The sequence below is a fragment of the Apis laboriosa genome, unplaced genomic scaffold (genome assembly GCF_014066325.1).
Source record: "Apis laboriosa isolate Shangri-la unplaced genomic scaffold, ASM1406632v1 scaffold16_cov148, whole genome shotgun sequence".
Taxonomy (NCBI): domain Eukaryota; kingdom Metazoa; phylum Arthropoda; class Insecta; order Hymenoptera; family Apidae; genus Apis; species Apis laboriosa.
The window spans coordinates 5,108,330-5,127,363 of record NW_025222129.1 but is presented as its reverse complement, the minus strand read 5'-3'; the positions used below and the strand labels follow the sequence as shown (position 1 = coordinate 5,127,363).

General features: G+C 34.1%; 2 protein-coding genes across 3 annotated transcripts in view; both read right to left on the bottom strand.

The window, feature by feature from the left end:
• Positions 1 to 10,662, bottom strand: part of LOC122710978 (alpha-catulin) — a 69,495-nt gene extending 58,833 nt beyond the window's left edge. For both annotated transcript variants that reach the window (XM_043929283.1, XM_043929280.1), the window contains exon 1: positions 10,486 to 10,662. In XM_043929283.1, the coding sequence (XP_043785218.1) occupies positions 10,486 to 10,572 (87 nt within the window). In that variant the 5' untranslated portion in view covers positions 10,573 to 10,662. The remainder of the gene's footprint in view (positions 1 to 10,485) is intronic.
• A 1,459-nt stretch (positions 10,663 to 12,121) lies between these two features.
• The window catches only part of LOC122711254 (myosin-IIIb-like), a 12,615-nt gene continuing 5,702 nt past the window's right edge, over positions 12,122 to 19,034 (bottom strand). The window contains exons 7-16 of the mRNA XM_043929826.1: positions 17,997 to 18,503; positions 17,452 to 17,738; positions 16,929 to 17,203; positions 16,189 to 16,556; positions 15,982 to 16,089; positions 15,627 to 15,886; positions 14,991 to 15,199; positions 14,799 to 14,879; positions 14,106 to 14,273; positions 12,122 to 13,382 (exon numbers count right to left, since the gene is read on the bottom strand). Of these exons, the coding sequence (XP_043785761.1) occupies positions 12,437 to 13,382; positions 14,106 to 14,273; positions 14,799 to 14,879; positions 14,991 to 15,199; positions 15,627 to 15,886; positions 15,982 to 16,089; positions 16,189 to 16,556; positions 16,929 to 17,203; positions 17,452 to 17,738; positions 17,997 to 18,503 (3,209 nt within the window). The 3' untranslated portion in view covers positions 12,122 to 12,436. The remainder of the gene's footprint in view (positions 13,383 to 14,105; positions 14,274 to 14,798; positions 14,880 to 14,990; positions 15,200 to 15,626; positions 15,887 to 15,981; positions 16,090 to 16,188; positions 16,557 to 16,928; positions 17,204 to 17,451; positions 17,739 to 17,996; positions 18,504 to 19,034) is intronic.

Here is a 19,034-nt window from a genome sequence, read left to right as displayed (position 1 = left end):
GAGTGCCAGTTTTATTTTTTATTCCCATCACGTTTCTCCATCAATTCTCGTAAAGTCTTATTAAAATATTCCGCTAGAAATAGTAGCGAAGAAAGAAAGGGGGGGGGGGCAAAAGAAGTTAGAAACTTTTTTTTTTCTATCGAGGAACAAGCGAGAGAGGAAATTCGGGAAATGGGGATGAGTTTAGAGATGGTCGAAAGTTCTGACCGAAGAATTTTCGTGAAATTTGCGCGCTCCTTCGGGACGATAAAACGCAAATTCCATCCAAGGGATCAATCCTTTGTATCGGAGTATTCAGAGCTATATTCAGAGCTTGACACGATGACGCCTCCACAAGCGAGTCGAACAGATAACGGAAACACAACGGAGGAAGAATATCACGAATTTTCTTTTTACAGACGACCCACTTCGAGAGACGAACTTCAACTTTATATATATTTTTCCTTCTTATTCCCGCGTTTTCCGTACCATATTTCTTCCCGTACTTGTCGGCAAACCTGCCGTCATCGCGCGAGATAAATCATATTTCTCCCCTTGTTTTATCAATACCCCTTTCTCTCCTCGTTTACTTTTGTTCCATTTGATTATTCATCTGCGCTTTTGTTATATCGTTGCATAAGAGAAATTGGGGGGTTGTTTCGTTTGCGGGGAGGGCAGGGGACAAGACAAGGATCGAAAGGATTATATACTTTTGGAATTCTGTTTGCGTTTTTTCTCTATCGCGATTTTAAATAGATCATTCGAAGATTTGCATATTCGTGGAAATATAAAAATTTCTACGTGAAAAATTTCAAACACGTGATTTCAAGCCGGTGATCAATGTTTTGAAAATTAATGGTATTCAATTAGAATGTAGAGGATATTCTTCTTTTTTTCTGATTTAAAGGAAGAAGCATCGAATTTCAGAATTTATTAATCGTAAGATTCAGTTTTAAAGGATTATTAAGGATCATTAAGGATTTAATTAACGCGTTTTATCAAAAATATTTGTACGTATTTATAAGCATCACGCATGTAGGGTAAAGAAACCAAACTCCAAGTTAAAATTAAATAAATTTCACAGATGGATATTCAGCTTTTAATTTTCCAAATTAATTGCAAATTGTGCAAGCCACTTGGAAGTCAAACCGATTATCTCCATCGAGGTTGATTATTTATTCATATTTATCAAGATTTTTTCGAAATTTGATCGATTTTCGAATAAAATTCTTTTCTTTTAATCGATTAAAATAGAAAGTTCTCCTTATTTTTTGTTTTTATTTTTATCTTTTATTTTTAATTAATTGTTACGATCACTTCTACGAATATATATATATGTATAATAAGGTGCGTAATTAAAAATATAATAGAGATACAACAAATGAGAATACGAGTTTTGTACGTGCAAATGTAAATTCAATCGTTTTATCGCGTTTTATCACTGATTTATGCGAAGTTGACGTCGAGTGTTATGGAATAACTGGAGACCGGAAATTAAAATAACGAGAAACAAGAAACCGTAATACCCCACTTTGCCAGAAAACTTCGCAATCATCTCGATCACTTTTTTCCCTTATTCCCCTCCCCTCCCAGCTTTCTTTCTTTATTGACTGCTCCACTTTGCCTCCCATAACTCACGTGTAGCCGTTTCGCGTTTTCATCGCAAACGAGAGCCAACTCATCCTTCTTGCATCTTGTGAGGAGAATATTGCAGTTGTTCTTGGAAGAATAATTCGTTGGAACCAGGATATAAAAGAGATACACGTGGAAACGATAGCAAGATTTAACTATCCTCTTCTCATCCTTGGATTTCTGTAAATTTATCTGCCAAATCTGGTTGACCTTGCCACGCTCCATTCGATTTTAATTTTATTCAATTTCAAGTTGAGAAGAAGTTTGAAAAAAAAATTTTGAAGAAGAAATTTTGAAGAAGAAAAATGATAAATTTTCGATCTACCATCGAACCTACATTGCTTCTAATCTCATTACATTACAAACAAAGAAGTTTTATTCCGAGATAAGGATAAATTTTTCAAAACGATTACCTTTTCCTTCTTAAATAATTCCAAAATTTCTCGAAAAAGAGAAACAATTGAAAACGCGGGTGAACGAGATTAATTTATGAAAATTTTGCGATTCGAGAAAAACAGAGAAAAACAACACGGTGAAATTTCCGATATCCTCGTTACAATCGGCCCGTATATTCTCACCACTTTTGCTCGAAACGATTCGCATTTGTGCAGTTTCGATCCAGCCTCCTCCGCAGCGCCGACTTTTCTTCCGACCGAATAACAAAAGCGAGTTCCAGACAATGTGAAACGTCACGAATACGCTTGGATTTTCATTGAACGATCTTCCCTCACGATCGGTGAACCGGTGAACTTCTTTTTTTTTTTTTTTCAACGAAAGAAAAAAAAAAAATAAACCGCGCCATTTGCCTGTATTTTTTCTTTCTATCCTTCTCCGTAAGAAATTGAATTATGCGCGTGAATAAATGGATATCGTACAAACGAAGACGATATCCAACGCAATTCACATCGTCGATATTTCGAAAATATTTCGTTATAATTTTTGTTGATGGATGGATAGATACGAATCGATGAAGGATAAAATTAAAATTATTCAAAATATAGCTTTAAATGGCGTACAATCGCGTTTCATTAACACAAGAGATTAAGCGCGATAATTGAAATATATTTGATGATCAACCTTGATTCATAATTAAATTTTCATTCGTATAATCTGCGTGACGATTAGCGACGACTAGATTATTAAATTAAATTATACGTTTAAATACACTAAAACTGATAATTAATCTTGAAAATCCTCTTTATGGGTAAAATTAATGTTTCGATTTCGAGGCTTTAATCGAAATTTAATTAAAAGCCTCGATTCGAACTGTGCATCGCTACAGTTGAATAAATATATATCAATGATCGAATCGATATCAAATCCAAAAAAAAAAAAAANAAAAAAAAAAAAAAAAAAAAAAAAAACAATTTGTAGCTTGAAAACGACACGGAATAAAACGTATATTTTTGGAATTAATTTTATATAATTTCACGATAATATGTTTCGAAGAAAATTAAAATTCATCACGATGTACAATGTAAAATATAAAATCATCGCGTAAAATTTGTAATCGCGCTCGTCACTGAAGATAGAAGAACAAGCTGATAATTTTTCTCGTTGCACAATGGTCACCGATACGAGCAATTTATCGCTCCGGATCTAACACGTAACACGAAAGATAAAAAATGGAATGGAGTGGACGTTTTTGCGGCGATGTTGAAGATTGAAATTTACAAGATTCGCTGTTAATGGATTACCGCGCTCGGCCAACCGTATTACGTCGCTTTTAATTTAATCGCCACGCTGTTTAACGCCTTTTATCGCGGATGGTGGCTAGAAAGAGATCTCGTCGTCGTTTCGAAAATTGGGATTTATAATGGCGATCTTTGTACGAAATGACAACCGTCGGAAATGTAAGTGGGATATATTATTAGAGGAATGTGAACGTGATAATGAATGGATTTTGAATTTTTAATCGTATCGATTTAAGTAATTGATTTGAATTGAAGAAATAAACGAGCGAAATAAAAAAAGAAAAACAACGAACGAAGAGGAGGAATGAAAAGAAGATGATGAATTATTCGACGGGGAAGAAGAATTTTCGTAAATCCTTTAAACGAATTATATGAATTTATCTTTGTTGAATCGAGATCGATAAACTGATGCAATAGGATGATATTGCGCGTTAAGACGTTCAAAATTACGCGACATTTAATTCAACTTCTTAACTTTGTTTTAAGTTTGTACAGGAGAAGTGATACGAGCAATTGTAAGAGTTAAATCGAGGATACGATTTATTGGAAGCAAAGTTTCAACTCAAAGTTCGATAACTCGACTAGATTCATTGCCCGTCTCGGAAAATTTCACTGAATTTCCCTCGGAATAAATGTCAAATTAATGCACCTAATGTAACGTAATTATCGAAGCTGATTATCCTTTAATTCTAATAACTGGCGAAATGAACTCTGATTGATCGTTACAGTTACAATTCTGATTGATATCACTTCTAAATATTTCCAATGTTTTACAATTTTAAGATTGGACGATTTTGAAGTAATAACAGAATAAAACGAGAAGGGGAAATAAATTCGAGACGGTACGTTATCTCTGGAATTTTGTACTGTCTCGTTTATCGAAATCGTGTGAAACGATATATGGAAAAATTCTAAGTCCAGTAGGACACGAGTTCTTCTTACCTCGAGCGAAAACGTTGAACCAAGTTTCACTATCACTGGATAAACCGACGGTCAATATTAGTTTGTTCGATAGCTTCTGGCATATTTGCTCTGCATGCGAACGAAAAATATCTTCGTCTCGTGCAACCAGTATATTTCTTTCCTTCAATTCTATTTGCCGGCGACTGTTTGCACGAGGCTCCAAAAAAAAAAAAAAAAAAAGAAAAAAGAAAAAAAAAATATATCGAATAAAAATATAATTAAATCCAGAATGTAACTAATAATGGATCGATGGAATACGAATATATCGATCGAGTGATCAAAGTCATTAAAACTTAGAGAAGAATAGAAAGAAGGATGAAAATATGAGAAACAGATGAATTTTAAAACGAACGATTAAAATTTCTTGAGCGCATAAGTCTCGAGTTGAAAGTTTCTTACGGATTTCAGCTTCATTACTAAATCTTCTCCTAAATATTTTCTAAAAGAAAAATGTGTGAAGCGTGGAAATTGTTCTGTGGAAAATTTTAATGAAAATATTATGATAAAATAACACGATACTCTTTATTATGGTGATAGAGAAGGAAAAAAAAAAAAGAGAATGGGGAGAAAAATTCTAAGATAATTTGTACGATTTCGTAATTGTTTTATAAATCGAGCTTCTTTATTCAATATAAATATCAATGATGAACTTGGAAGTTCAAACGGACAAGTGGATCCTAACGAGGATATCGATTGTCCCAATAGGCAAAGGATTACACTCGAACTCGAGAGACACCTCGTTGATTACCACCCTAAATTGCATCCAGCTTCGACTCTACCTTTTTAAATCTTTTTTATTCTACAACTTTCTACGTGTTCAACTCTTTCCAGCATTTTCTACTGCAACAATTCTTCGATTCTACTTCCCTATATAATTATCTAAATAGAAAAGGAAAGAAGATTAATAATACAGAGGAATAATTATTGTGAAATAAAGCGAAATAAAATTGAAACGTTTCCTGAAATTATACGAAAAATTGGAGGAATTCTAGTAAAAAAAAAATCGTTAAATCAGACTTTATAAGTGACTTGCAGAGGCCATCTTAAGGCCTGAGGATTGCTTTTTGAGGCCGTAAATTACAGTTCACTGGGCGCACTTGTCAAGAAAAGTTCTGTCTTTTCGAGGCTTCGGTTCACATCGAGAACAAAAACTAATTTTCCAGTAGAAAATTTACTGATAAAGTTACGTTACTTTGAATCAACGTAGATGTACGAATTCTTCTCTAATCATACAGTTTATTAAGACACAGACAACGGACTGTAATTGTAACATGTGCTATTCCAAAAAGAAAAATAAATTAAGAAAATCGAAATATATAAGTTCAAAAAGAAATGTAAAGCATGCGTTACATAATCAAATGTATTTATATTTGTATTTCAAATGATAAAATAAAATATAATTTCAAGATTTTTTAGATGAAGAAGTATATCTGAATTTGTGAACATAAAACAATTAACTGCAAAGTATACAAAGAAGAAGTAAGAATTTAAGTTTATTTAATATTTTCATATTCAGAAGAGCCAGAAGTTTAAATAATCTTTATGCATTCGAGCTCATTGTCAAGCCTGTACTTTGAACGATAATATAGAAGAACTATATAAATAAAAATAGAGGTTATGCTCCATAAAATGATTTGAAGGAGAAAGATAAACAAGCTTAATACACGTATAGAGAAAAATTCGAAAGAGATATTCGTTTCTAATAAAAGAGCATTTTAAAGGAGATTTACGATCGTGAGATGAACAAGTTTGTTAAAGTGATGGTAAATACACATTTTTCGAGACGTTTTAACGTTCTGCTATTATCGTTTATCTTTTCTCGTGTATACAGCAAGGACAGGCACTGCGGAAGTCTTCATACCATAGTCAGTGATCGTAACATGTCAGTAATGGGTCACTGTGAGGGTCGAAGATCGAGGTTAATTGAAGCGTTCAAGTGTGTCACTCAAGTGAGGAATTTTCATTAGACATCGGTGGTTTACGAATGTGTGTCGATTTTTTTCAATAAAAACTCTTGTCCTCGTTTGACGACATACGTATACAATTGCAAACATTGATAAGAATTAATAAAATGTAAATAAGAAAGTTTTATTCTATGGATTATAATAATATTGAATCAGAAGTTTAATTTAAAAATATTTCAATTTATGAAGTAAAATTTCATTCACACGTATAAAGACGCTGAATTTTATACGCAAAATAATTATTTTTTTGAAGATACAGTTTTTTCAATTATCTTCTTGGATGAAAAATAAACGTGATCGCTTATACAATAGTGAAAAATGAGAAGCATTGATGAAAGAATCTTTTGAAAACCGTGATTCCTTTGATCCAGCAGCAAAATCAAAGTGAAAGTTATTTTTCTGAAAAATTCACGAACGATATATAGGGGAAACAGTGAAGATTATTTTATAACATACTGAAAAATAAGAGATAATAAAATTTTTCAATCTTATTTTGTTAATCAATAAAAATGAAGAGTGCAGAAAATTATGTTTTGCAATTAGCTTTGCAGGATTAACATTTTATGATGTTAATATTCGTCGAGAGATTGCTCCATAGTTAGCCTCTAATTTGCATTTACAATTGAGAGGTGATGTACAGCCCGCAGTCATTAATTTTAACACGTCGATGATATCAGAGCCGCAGTTCAAGCGTGGAACTAGGGTTAATTGAAGTATTCCTGGAAATTTCTTGAATAATAAGAACTAAGTGGAAGAAATTGTGAAAAAACAAACATTGATTCAACTAAAATTCTCAAACTTTTATACTTTTATAAAATTGCTGATTAAAATAATCGATTAATCACTGAACTAATAATAAAAATTTGACAATCTTATTAATAGATAATAAGATTTCAAATCAATTTTCAAAATAGGCAAAAACAAACAATGCAGCCTAGAGAATAATAAAAGAAGATATAAATTTCAAACAAAATTTCCAATATTAACCAATCAATTAAATACAACAATTGTCTATTCTTATTAACAAAGAACAATAGAACAATACGATAATTTCAATCCTGCATTAGAGTTATCCTACTATCGATTATCAATATATTATCGATATCTCATTGACATGATCTCTCTCAAGATATTATTGATATTTATATATCAATACTCACTCCTACACCAAGACATCCAATTTAAACGTCAAAAATTAAATTCATCCGATGTCAAAAATTAATCGACCAAAGATCGAATTAAAATCGCAAAATTCCTTGATTGGCTCGTAATTGAAATCAAAGGAGCGAGAAACGAGGAGGGCAGTGAAACGATCGCGGTATACCAGCGAACGAAGTAGGCGATGGTCAATAAAACATTGACCGCAACTCGACCACCACTCAGAATCAGGGTGGAAAGGGCTGTGTAAAAAGTATAGGTCGAAGGTCTCTGTCAGAGGAAGGGAGAGTGGTTGGAAAGTGGGAAAAGAAGACGAGGTGAAAGAAGGAAGATAGAGGAAAGAATCGGGGGTTGGCTAGACGGAGCTCTAACAAGTGGCTGCAGTCCGTAACGATCGCCTCCTGTGTCATGCACAGACACTCGCGCGCTTTCTCTACCCTAAGAGGTTTAACCAATACACACCAATTCCGCATTTCTTTGCGGACACGCGTACGTATGATGTACCAACATCGTCGAAATATCGCTTAACGATTGCACAAAAGTTCGTTCATGATCGGTTGATATTTCATTCCCTTTTCGCTTGAAATAATTTTCATCGCGACGCGTCCGTAAACGATGGCCATTTAATTGGACCGATCGATCACTTCTGCTACGTATAAAATAAAAATTCTTTTCCTTTTTTTTTTTTAAAAAAACCGCGCCTTTTACATTTAACGTTGCCAATGAATTTTTTATTTAGAAATAATATGATGATTCACTGATTTGTGAGTAACGAATGAGTTGAAATTTGAATTTTTAATTTTCAATAATTATTTTTTTTATTTATTTACATATATATATATTTCTAAGTAAAGATAAAATTCAGATAGCAACTTGTGCCTATTATTGGTATTCTAAAATTATTAGGTATGATTAGCTTGAAAGAGGCGAAAAGTGAAGAGTAAAGTTAGAAAAAAACTAAATCGATGATTGATAAATTAAATGGATCCTCGATAAAGAGAATCCATTCGAATTAGTTTGCTCTTCTATTTTTGATGTATCTTTTATGCTTTGATTATGAGTTTTATTATTTTGGAGGAGGAGATTTTAAATGACAGCAATACAAGACTATCGTCAATTCAGATTTCTTTTAAAGACACGTCTCCTTTGAAGTATACTCGAAAAAGAAGGTGGATTGAATTTCACTTGATAAAAGGAGCAGATTTTTCGGTATATATACTTTAAGCGATAAGATAGGATATTATTATAACTTTTATCTCTTATTCAATTTCATTTTAAAAATATATAATTTCTATAAATGAATAATAATAGATCTATTCAAAAATTCTATATTGTTGAATAATTTCGTTTAATGATCAATTCTATCTAATTATTTATTTCATAATTATGTAGTTGTTATTTATCGTTTATTTTAATTATTTATAAATATTTAAGATAAGGTTAAAATTAAATATTATTATTATAATATATAAATTATATCGTGTGTACTGTACAAATGTGCATATATACATATATATACATATATGTGATGAAATACATTTGTGCAATTGATATATACAAATTCTAAAACTTTTAATTATCTAATATTATTAAAGAATTGAATTTAATCAAATAATTTTACTATTATTTAAATAATATTTCTATAAATTATATTTTATAAATATTAAAATAACAAAAAAAAATTACGTAATAATCTAAATTAACTTACCGCAAAAATAGATATGATATTTACGAAGAATCAATCATTTATAATTTTGAACTGGTCTGGTTATAAAACGGCCAAAAATTTTCGTGACCTTTTTTTATTTCTGAAATTAGTAATATAGAAGCTAAAAACAAAAAGAAAATACGTTGAATCTCGTAATTTATCATATGACTAAAGGTTTGTCACGAAATGATACAATTAAACAAATTCAATTCTATTTTTTCTTTTTTTTACTGTACATATATTTAATTCATTATAATTTCGTTTTAATGATTCGAAATTAAACCAAAAAGTAATTTCCAAAAAATATATGTTTTAAATTCAGTCAAAAAAAGAGAAAAACTTTTAATTTAGTTTTAAATTATTATTTGATCTAGATATTGTATTTACTATCGTAGTAATATAGTATTTTGCTGGCGTTCCGTGCACTAGTCCCGCCGAATTCATTTAATTAAAACTTTTTACAAGTTCTTCACTTTTTACAACGTCCTTTGACTCTTATAGGCATGCTTTTACGTGTACTCATGACCATGCACACAAATTATAAGGTATACGCTGCGATTACATACAACGAAAAAATTCGTCATAATTTTACGAAAGCTCGAAATCGACGCCGCGGCACGAAACACAAGTCATGTTATTCCCGACAAATATACGTTTATATGTAAAGATATGTATATAGCCACGATAAAAAAAAAGTAGAATAAAAATGTTAGACAACAGAAGGAGAAGAGACGCGAGAGAACGAAGGAGTACCAAAATATCTGTTACTTTGAGCGCGTGGCAGTTCGGTCGCTCGATGATAGAAAGCACATGCCCGGCGTGAGAACTGTCAAATACAATGATGTTTCTTTTTAAAACTAAAACCTATGGCCTAAAAAAGATACTTTCGTTAAGATTAAATCGATATCGAAGGAATGGTTAATGCTGCACGTTCTTTGTCTTAAGTAACACTTAATCCTCCGCATACACGCTCCTTCTGTATATCTATCCCGTTCCAAAGCGCGACCGGCACGCTTGTTTATCCTCGTCGCACATTCACTAGTTTCTCGCTCGTCTTACATTCATTCTTTCTCTTTGTCATATACGCGGTTCTCTCCTTTTTTTACGAATACATGCATCTGTCGCGTTTATACACTCTTATACACGTGTGCGATAACACACGTATATGCAGAGTAACGTTATAGATAAACACGTATACAAGCATGGTCATATTCTATAGGCGATATCGAGTGCCGTGCAACAGAATGTAATGCATCGAGGTAAGCCGGGGTAAGAAGACCTTAACCTATCGCGATTAAAAGCTAGGAATGTAAGCGGCTCAAATAAAAACCAAGTGATTAGAGCAAATAAACATTCTTTTTCTCCGATTTCCGATAAATTGTCTTACCTGCTTTACTAGTGGGTGTAGTGTCTGTTCTATGCTACGGGTCTTTATCTCTAGGGTGGCTGGGTCTACGGGGTCGGGTGTCGCCATGATTCGAACACAACTCCGAGCTCCGTAGACTCGAACCGAGCCTAGAGGGGTTCGTTGTACCCCTCTTGCTTCTCGTGCGTCTTCACTACCCTCTCACAACACTCGTGCGATTCCACTTATTTCCCTAGATGCCTCTCTAGTCGAATCGCTAGCCAATCGTTCTTCTGGTAATCAACGACGCCAGCGACATTGAGTTGGGACGGCCACTAACTGAAACTACTCGTCGTGTAACTATGCAGCAAGTTTCAAGAAGGAGCAGCAGCGCCATCTTCTGCCATTCAGTTGATTCATGTGGTGGCGTCGTTCGGAAGCAAGTCGTTCGTTGCTCGTCTTATATTGCGTGTTTTATTACGTTTAAAATTATAAATTTTGTATAAAGTATAAAGAAAAATGGTGTATAACGTGTATTGTGTGCCCTGAGAACAAAATGGGTGGACTGGAGATGCGTTTATCGTGGAATCAACAATGACATCGAAAAGAAGGTACGTAACTTTGAATTTGCTCTCGCTTTGCGCGCCATTGCATTGAATATGAATATGAAATTCTGCGTCGTATGCTTTCAAATAATTTTTAATGCTAATTACAAATCAATATCATTAAAATATTGAATAATATATGTACGTTCAACTGTAATATAATTAATTCGTATTATATTATATCGAAATCGTGTTAAACGAAACGTAGAAACATAGAACTATTGCAAATCATCGAAAAGGTCAGACAGTATGATGAAAATACGTGTGGTATATGTCATATGATATATGTGTTAGAAGAAATGTTGCATTTTTTGCGCCGTGTTCGAAATCATCCGTGTTTTCGTATTAGAGAAATATAATAATATAATACGAGAATACTTTCTTATTATAAAACTTCATAAGGTTATTGAAGGGATAATATAGGAAATAGGGATATAGGAAGGGATAATAAGGAAAATATAAATTTGATTAATATAATAATAAAATAGATTTGCTCCTATGAGTATTTTATTTACATAAGTATATTTTCTCGAAATACATACTAGTTATAATTACTAATATTAAGATTTAGTAAATATTTAGTAAATATTATATTAATTAAGACATATTCGTAAATGTTGAACGAGGCGAGATACTAATGAGCAACTTTATCAGCTTTATTAATAATATAAATTATATCTCGTAAATATATTGGAACTTATAAATATTTGAAACATAAATTTTCGTAAACGATATTTATTTTAACGCTATCGAATATATCTAATATTTGTAAAGCTACACATGACTAGTTCTAAATATACGATATTTTTAAGACGTATTTCGTTAAGCAGCTATTCTATTAAATAAATAAATATTTTTTTCCATACATTATTATACAAAAAATCGAATTTTTAAATTGATCGAGAGAAAATAACGAATAATAATTATGAAATAAAATATGAGGAATATATGTGATTTTTCGAATTAGAATAAATAAATTTATCATGAATTTGTTATAATTTTTCAATGCATTTTTTGCATTGAAAAATTAGAGATAAAATAAAAAAAATCATATAATTTTTCAAATTATTCCAATAATCATTTCCAATTCGAATAAAAAGAAAAAATTAAAATTCCAATTAGATGAAAATTTTTTCTAAAAGAAATTTACTTACACATTGATCTCATACATTAATCGAATAAAAATCAATTCGTAACTCGTGTTCGTATACTTTCTTCAAATCTTCTGTCATTTCTGTGCTCATGTATCCTTAAAAACATCCTTCCTCCGGAATTCGTATACGCTCAATACTTATTCTACATTTACCTAACGAGTAACAGTGCCGGTAGAATAACTATAAAACACTTCTAAGGAATCATTTGAACGTCGAAGATATCTTCCTTCAAACTTATTTCTTCCCGTTAACGAGCTTATTCTGATTTGGTGCCAACGGCGCTCTTCTTTTCACGTGTTTCTTAGGAAGTTCGTCCTTTGAAGGTGGAACTCCGTTGCAGGCCAAGCCGCCCTTCCTTTTTCTCAAAGATTCGGTGGGAAGGTATTCAGCCGGCCTCAATAACTGTCTGAAATTATACGGCCCATTTATATCCTCCGGATCGTAATCCACCTTGAATATCTCTTGCCGTTTCTGAACGGTTGGTTTCAGAATTTGCCTAAGATCGGTTGGAATCCCAAACGTTTCTTTCTCCGCCTCTTTCCTCCCGCCTAATCTCCCATTGATAGCGTTCTGACAATTAACCAATCGATCGTTCCTCCTCTTATTGTTATCCCCATTCATCGCCACTTGCCTATGCTTCTTCGAATTGTCGTTCCCTTTAGCCTGTATCGCTTTAACGCAACCGTTACTCTTAAGACCGTTGCTTATTTTCGACGGTTTGATCAAATCATCACCGACCACCATTTTATTAATGAACAACCCGTTCTGGCAACCGGTGATGATATTTCGATACCCGTTAGTGGAAGGCCCTTTGGCCGCATTGTTCGCCGATGGATGTTCATTAACCGTGGTCGGATGGCCGTTAATTGTGGTTCCGTGCCCGTTCGCGGATCCGTGATGATTATTTAAAGGGATGTGACCGTTAACAAACGCGGCTTGCCCGTTTGTAAAATTAGAACCACCCTTGAACGGGATCTGGTGCCCGTTGGCGGCGCGTTGTTGTTGCCGGCCGCCGTATGCTTGTTGCCGTTCGTTCACAAAATTGCGTATGTCTATGCGTTTGAATCGTAGGCCGTTTGTATGGTTGGTATTCGAAGGGTCGACTGAAGATTGTTGTCCACGGTGTTGATATCTTTCTGGGAACCGCATGTCTTTGCCAGCCGCGTGATTAATCTTTGACCTGCAAGATAGAACGATCGTTTTAATCGGGAGATCTGGTTTCGGGTACCAGAGATACCATTTCGATATTTGTCGATTTTAATACTACTCGGTGTACATAGGCGGTAACATAGGCGGAAAAATAATGTTAAAATGACATGATAAGAATGTAGTAATCTATAAGGTGTATACTCGTGAATGTAGAAATTTTAATTTATGTTAGATATTATTTGTTTTTTTTTTTTTTAATATAATATAAATTATAGTTTCAATTAGATATTATTAGGTTCTACAATTGTTCTGTCTTTCGTTAAATTAATTAAAAGTATGAAAAAGAAAAAAATAATCTTGATCAACATAATATTTTCTCTCGTATTTACATAAAAAATCTACAAATCAAAAGTATCTAAACGAAATCGAGTCTCTCACACCTCTATAGGTGTGAATACGTTCTACAAATGGCGTAAGTTTGTTATTTTACCTGGAAGTTTGCCATGATACCTCTGGCAATGTACAGAAACACAACGAAAGATTAGTAGAACTTATATACTAATACGATTAATTACGATAATTAAATTCGATATTCCTTATTTGCATGGCGATTCAGTTACGAAGAAACTGATAAATAAATAAATAAATAAATAATAATAATAAAAGGAAAGATAATAATCGAGCGAAGTGTCGGCTTAATTCAAACTCGAAAAACTTGAAGAACAAGAATCGAAGAAATTTTCAATTTACCTACCCCACTCTGTTCTGAAAGCTCCCTTGTTGTTGATTCTCGGCTGGATTTGTCAAAGCTTTGTGCCATATGTCCGAGAGTTGTTGCTCCGTTGCTATCGCAAAGTCGCCCTGAGCTTCCAAACGTTCTCTCTTCTCGATGTTCACTTCCAGAATCTGTCCCATTTGATTCCTGAATTCGAAATTAATTCTTCATTATTCCAATTCCCTATTTGTTTTATATGCACATCTGTGTGAGCTCATCTTATCTATCATCTTCTTAGCCTGAGTTTTAAGCTTTATCTAATTTTATAAATTTTCAGAGTCGAGGACGTTTCCTTATAAACGTCTCTTTAGTTTTGACGTTTAACGTTTATTGGATTAGGATTCTACGACAACTTTCAAATAGCAGAGAAGTAAATGAAGGATTCAAAGAAACTTGGTACAAACGAGTATTTCTTACACATGGACGTCTAGACACAGTTACTCTCGATACTCCAATATCAAAATAGGATGATAATCTAGAAATTTTCAAAATATAAATACTATATAATATTCTATGATACTCCAACAAAAGTCAAAAAATCTAATCTATCAGATTCCAAATAGAAATTCGTATATATATCGAGACTAGATTGAAAGTAAGGAAGTTTCACAAATATTCAACTCTTCGAGATAAAAAATTAAAGGAATGTCCGAAAATCATCTACGAATATACCTCGTCAATGGATGAATGTCATTTTCTAGCTGTATCAACGGTAAGTCCCAGCCAACTTCTTCGTCTTCGAAGTCCGAACCACTTTCGATGCGAGTGCCAAAAGCATTGGAAAATTGAGCATTCGAATTTCACCATTCACCCGTGATGAGAAACGTTTGTAACCGATCGTTATAAAGCGTTACGTCTATTTACCTGCTCATCTCATCCTTCAAGTCGCGATAGTACTTGATCGTCTCCTCCCCCTCCACTTGATTTCCACTTCGATATTGCAGGATAGGCTGCACCATGCTGAATCCTTCCGGCCGTGTGTAATCAGGTGGCGGCTCCTCTATCTCGTTTATCCGTATCCCTGGCTTGTTGTGCCGCAGGTTCTTGTGCACTTCTTGATTTTTCATATGTATCTTTCGTATCGTTCCCATACCACAAAATTTGAATATCACGAGGATTGGAAGACATTTATTTAGGGGTGTCAATATATTCGAGTGGGTGGTAGCGTTTCTTTTTCAATTTAAATGCGGAAAAAATTATTGTTTCATCGTTGATCGATCGAATTAATATCGAAGGAAATTTATATAAAATACTCGAGGAAATTTTTCTTTTCTCGATTTGGGTTATTTGGATTTTGTCACGAGGAGAGTAAATGGATATTATATTTGGAAGGGATTTTAAATAATGTAAATTGTATTAAACGTTTGATTTTACGAGGCTCGATGTGAAATAAATCTCGAATCGGGTTTTTTAATTTTTAAAGAGTCGATTCTGGAGGAGGAGGCCAAATATATTAACACTTTGGTTTGGTTTATGATTTTTAAAATAGATTTTACTCACATTTTGAGAAAATTGTATGAGATCAGCTTGCCTTAATTTGTAATGGACCGGATCATTTACCGATGATTTCTTCTTCTTCTTCACCTTTTCCTCTTTCTTGTACCACCGTTGAACGATGAACGCCGCTTCTTCGTTCTTCAATCCTTCGCGCAACAACGCGTTATGCGCCTCGAATTTATCGTTGTAATTGTTCAAGATCGTCTTGAACTTCTCTTCCAATTCGGGTCCGAAGCGTTTACGAATCGTGTATCCTCTGAAATCTGAAAAACCAGAGAAATATTTTAGATTAATATTTTTTCGTCAAGTTTTAACTGGCGTTTTATCGGAGAATTTAAAAAAAAAAAAATGAAATTACGGCTCTGTATTATGGTCGCAGCATTATCCATCTCCAATGGTTCTTTTGATTCCTCTTCGTTTTCGTTTTCCTCCTTTTTAGCCTCCTCTTCTTTCTTTTTCTGTTCCTCTGTGGACAAACGTTTTAACGATATCCGTTATTCGTTAAACGCGCACGATATTAAAAAATTTGCCTTTTACTCTCCTTTAACTAAAATTTTAATTATACCCAGCATTTTTTGTAGAACAGTTGCTTCCTCCTTCTCGTGTTTCTTTTTCATCTCCTGCAAGAAATGTTTCCTCGACAACCATCCACGTATGTGACGTTGTAAAGTCACAACGGACACGGCGAACTGCCATTTCTGTTTCTTGAATCTGATCCTGGCGAGCCATCTGCGGATGCACGCCTGGACCATGATGATCTTCTTCAATTGTTCCTCGTACATCTTGGATAGGAACTCGACGTGATAATATTTGAGGAAAACTTTCGTTCGACCCAATGCCCATCCGTCCATCTTTAGACGAATCAGAAGTAGGCGACAATTGTCGCGATTAGCTATTACACGTTCGTCGTAGCCGAATGCCAAGAAACAGTATCTGAAATGTAAATGAAGATAATAATCAATCGATTTAAATAATCCATTTCTCGCAATTCGACAAGATCAACAATAGTAGCAGTTTTAATCCAGATACATCGATTTATTTTTACAATAACTCTTTAACTAAGATATATAGTAATTGGTTGGATTCTTGAGTCAATTCTTGGAACGAGTAACATTTATTTGAACTTTGTTTATAAAGCATTCAAGAATAGTGAGAATAATGGAACTAGATGCGACAAATTCGACTTGAATTTCAAATAAATCAATGGATGGACATCGTTGGATTGATTAAAATATCGAGTTAATCGAACGAAATATTTACTTTTTTTAACTATGATTATATTTTGATATTCAAGAGTTTGCATACCGTTTCAAAAACTCGTTGAACGGTATCCTATGCGAGAATCCATTCTGTCTGATCCTTATCGTCTCCAACACCCCCGTGTATCTCAATTGCTTCACCACTTTCTCCTTGTCGAAGAAACGTGGGCTCCTCGAGTCGTTCGGTTTTATACATCGTACGAACTGCGGCGATCCGGACACCATCTTTTGCAGCAGGTCCATTAACGAGTATCGGAAGTAAGTTGCCACAGTTTGCTGGACTCTGGATTGAGACGCTAGCCCTCGACTCGAGTAACGTTCCTGATATAAAAAAAGAAGAAAAAGAAGAAGAAAGAATTCATACGGTTGATCGATTATCGTATTAAAAATCAGGAAGAAAGGGGCGAAATATTCGCTTTGAAATCAAAAATGAAAACATTTCTCATTTTTTTCAATCGCTGTGGAAACTTCAATTGCGTCATTAAATAAATTAAAATCGATAACGTATATAATTTCTTCGATTATGAAAATAGATGACTTGGATGAAAAATATGAAATTTGACAAGTACCTTCGTATTTTGATTCGATTGTGACAATTTCTTGGAATCGGTGTCATATACAGCGGAATACAAATTGCCGGTTTTCGTGATCGGGCATTGGAACAGGAAACGGACCATGTCGTACTGGGATTGCCTGATGAGTTGGATGACTTCAGGAGGGAGGAAGTTCCTGTTCTTTTCCAGGAATCCTTCCGCTTGGTAAACCACGCGTCCGGCGAAATGATGGACCGCGAAACAAACCGCGTCCGATTTCGGCCTCACGTAGAATTTCGACTTGATATTGTTGTGAAATTTCTCTGCAACATTCACAAATTCGTTCATCAATCCCGTCATCATTATCTAATTGAACATTTTTTTTCTTTTTCAACATCTTATATAACAAAAGTAGCGAGTTTCTCAGCTTAACAACACCGACCATATGTTGAATAATTAAATTACGAAATCTGAAATGTATATCGAGTTAAATTCATGGCTAATCTGTTTAAAAAATTTAACGATTTGATTGAATAGATAGATTCGTAAGCGCGAAAAAAACGACGAATTACGGAGAGTACCGATCAGAGATTTATTGGTGGATCTTGGAAATCGGCTCTCCTCGTCCAGCAGAGCGAGGAGCCCCATAGGCTTGCTGAGCAGCATGTCAAGCACGGGCCTGTTGTCCGAGAACTCGACCAGATCTACCGGTATCCCCTCCGCCATGTACTCTTGCTGCTCCCACGTGAAGATATGCTGATTGAAGTAATACTGTATCTGCTCGTTGGCTATGTTGATGCACAGTTGCTCGAACGAGTTGCGGGGGAAGTTCTCGAAGCCGAATATGTCGAGGAGGCCGATCGCGAGCGGCTCGTAGCTCGGCGACCGGTTGAAACACAGCAAACAATTGATTTGATTGACCATCCAGTCGAACAATCGGCCGTACAGCCCTTTCGCCATCGCGTCCCTCGCAGCGCAAGCCTCGGCCACCGTATTGTTTCGCGTGATCGTCTCGCCCCTGGTCATAACCGAGTTCGATGTCAATGCCTCCAGAAGATCGCTCTCCTCCACGCCTAGCAATTGCGAGACTGAAACCGTGATAATACGTTCGATACATTCCCTTCCCTTCTTTTGGAGGGAGGGTGGGAGAATGAAATGAAAGGAATATATTGTGGAAATTTTGATTTTCGTTGGAGTATTTTTAAAAGGATTTCGTCGATTCTAAAGATGATAGAAATGGATCGAGGATCGTTAAGTTTAAGTTATTGAAATTGGATCGTTCAAAGATATATTTTTCAACGGGACGTTATGGAGAAAATTTAATAGTTGACGTTACGAATAAAATAATATTTCGATAATTTATCGTTCAAGATATAATAATAATAATAATTGGAAATGAAATGAAAGTTAATTGGAAAATGAAAATATATTAGATACTGTGGAAATTTTGGTCAATTGATTGGACGTTTATATGGAATGTTGATGTTGTTTGTTGGAATTCTTGTTGGAATTTCCTCGATTTTCAACGAGATATTACGTGAAAATAATATTTCGATAATTTATCGTTCAAGATATAATAATAATATTAATCGGAAATGAAATAAATTGGAAATATATTG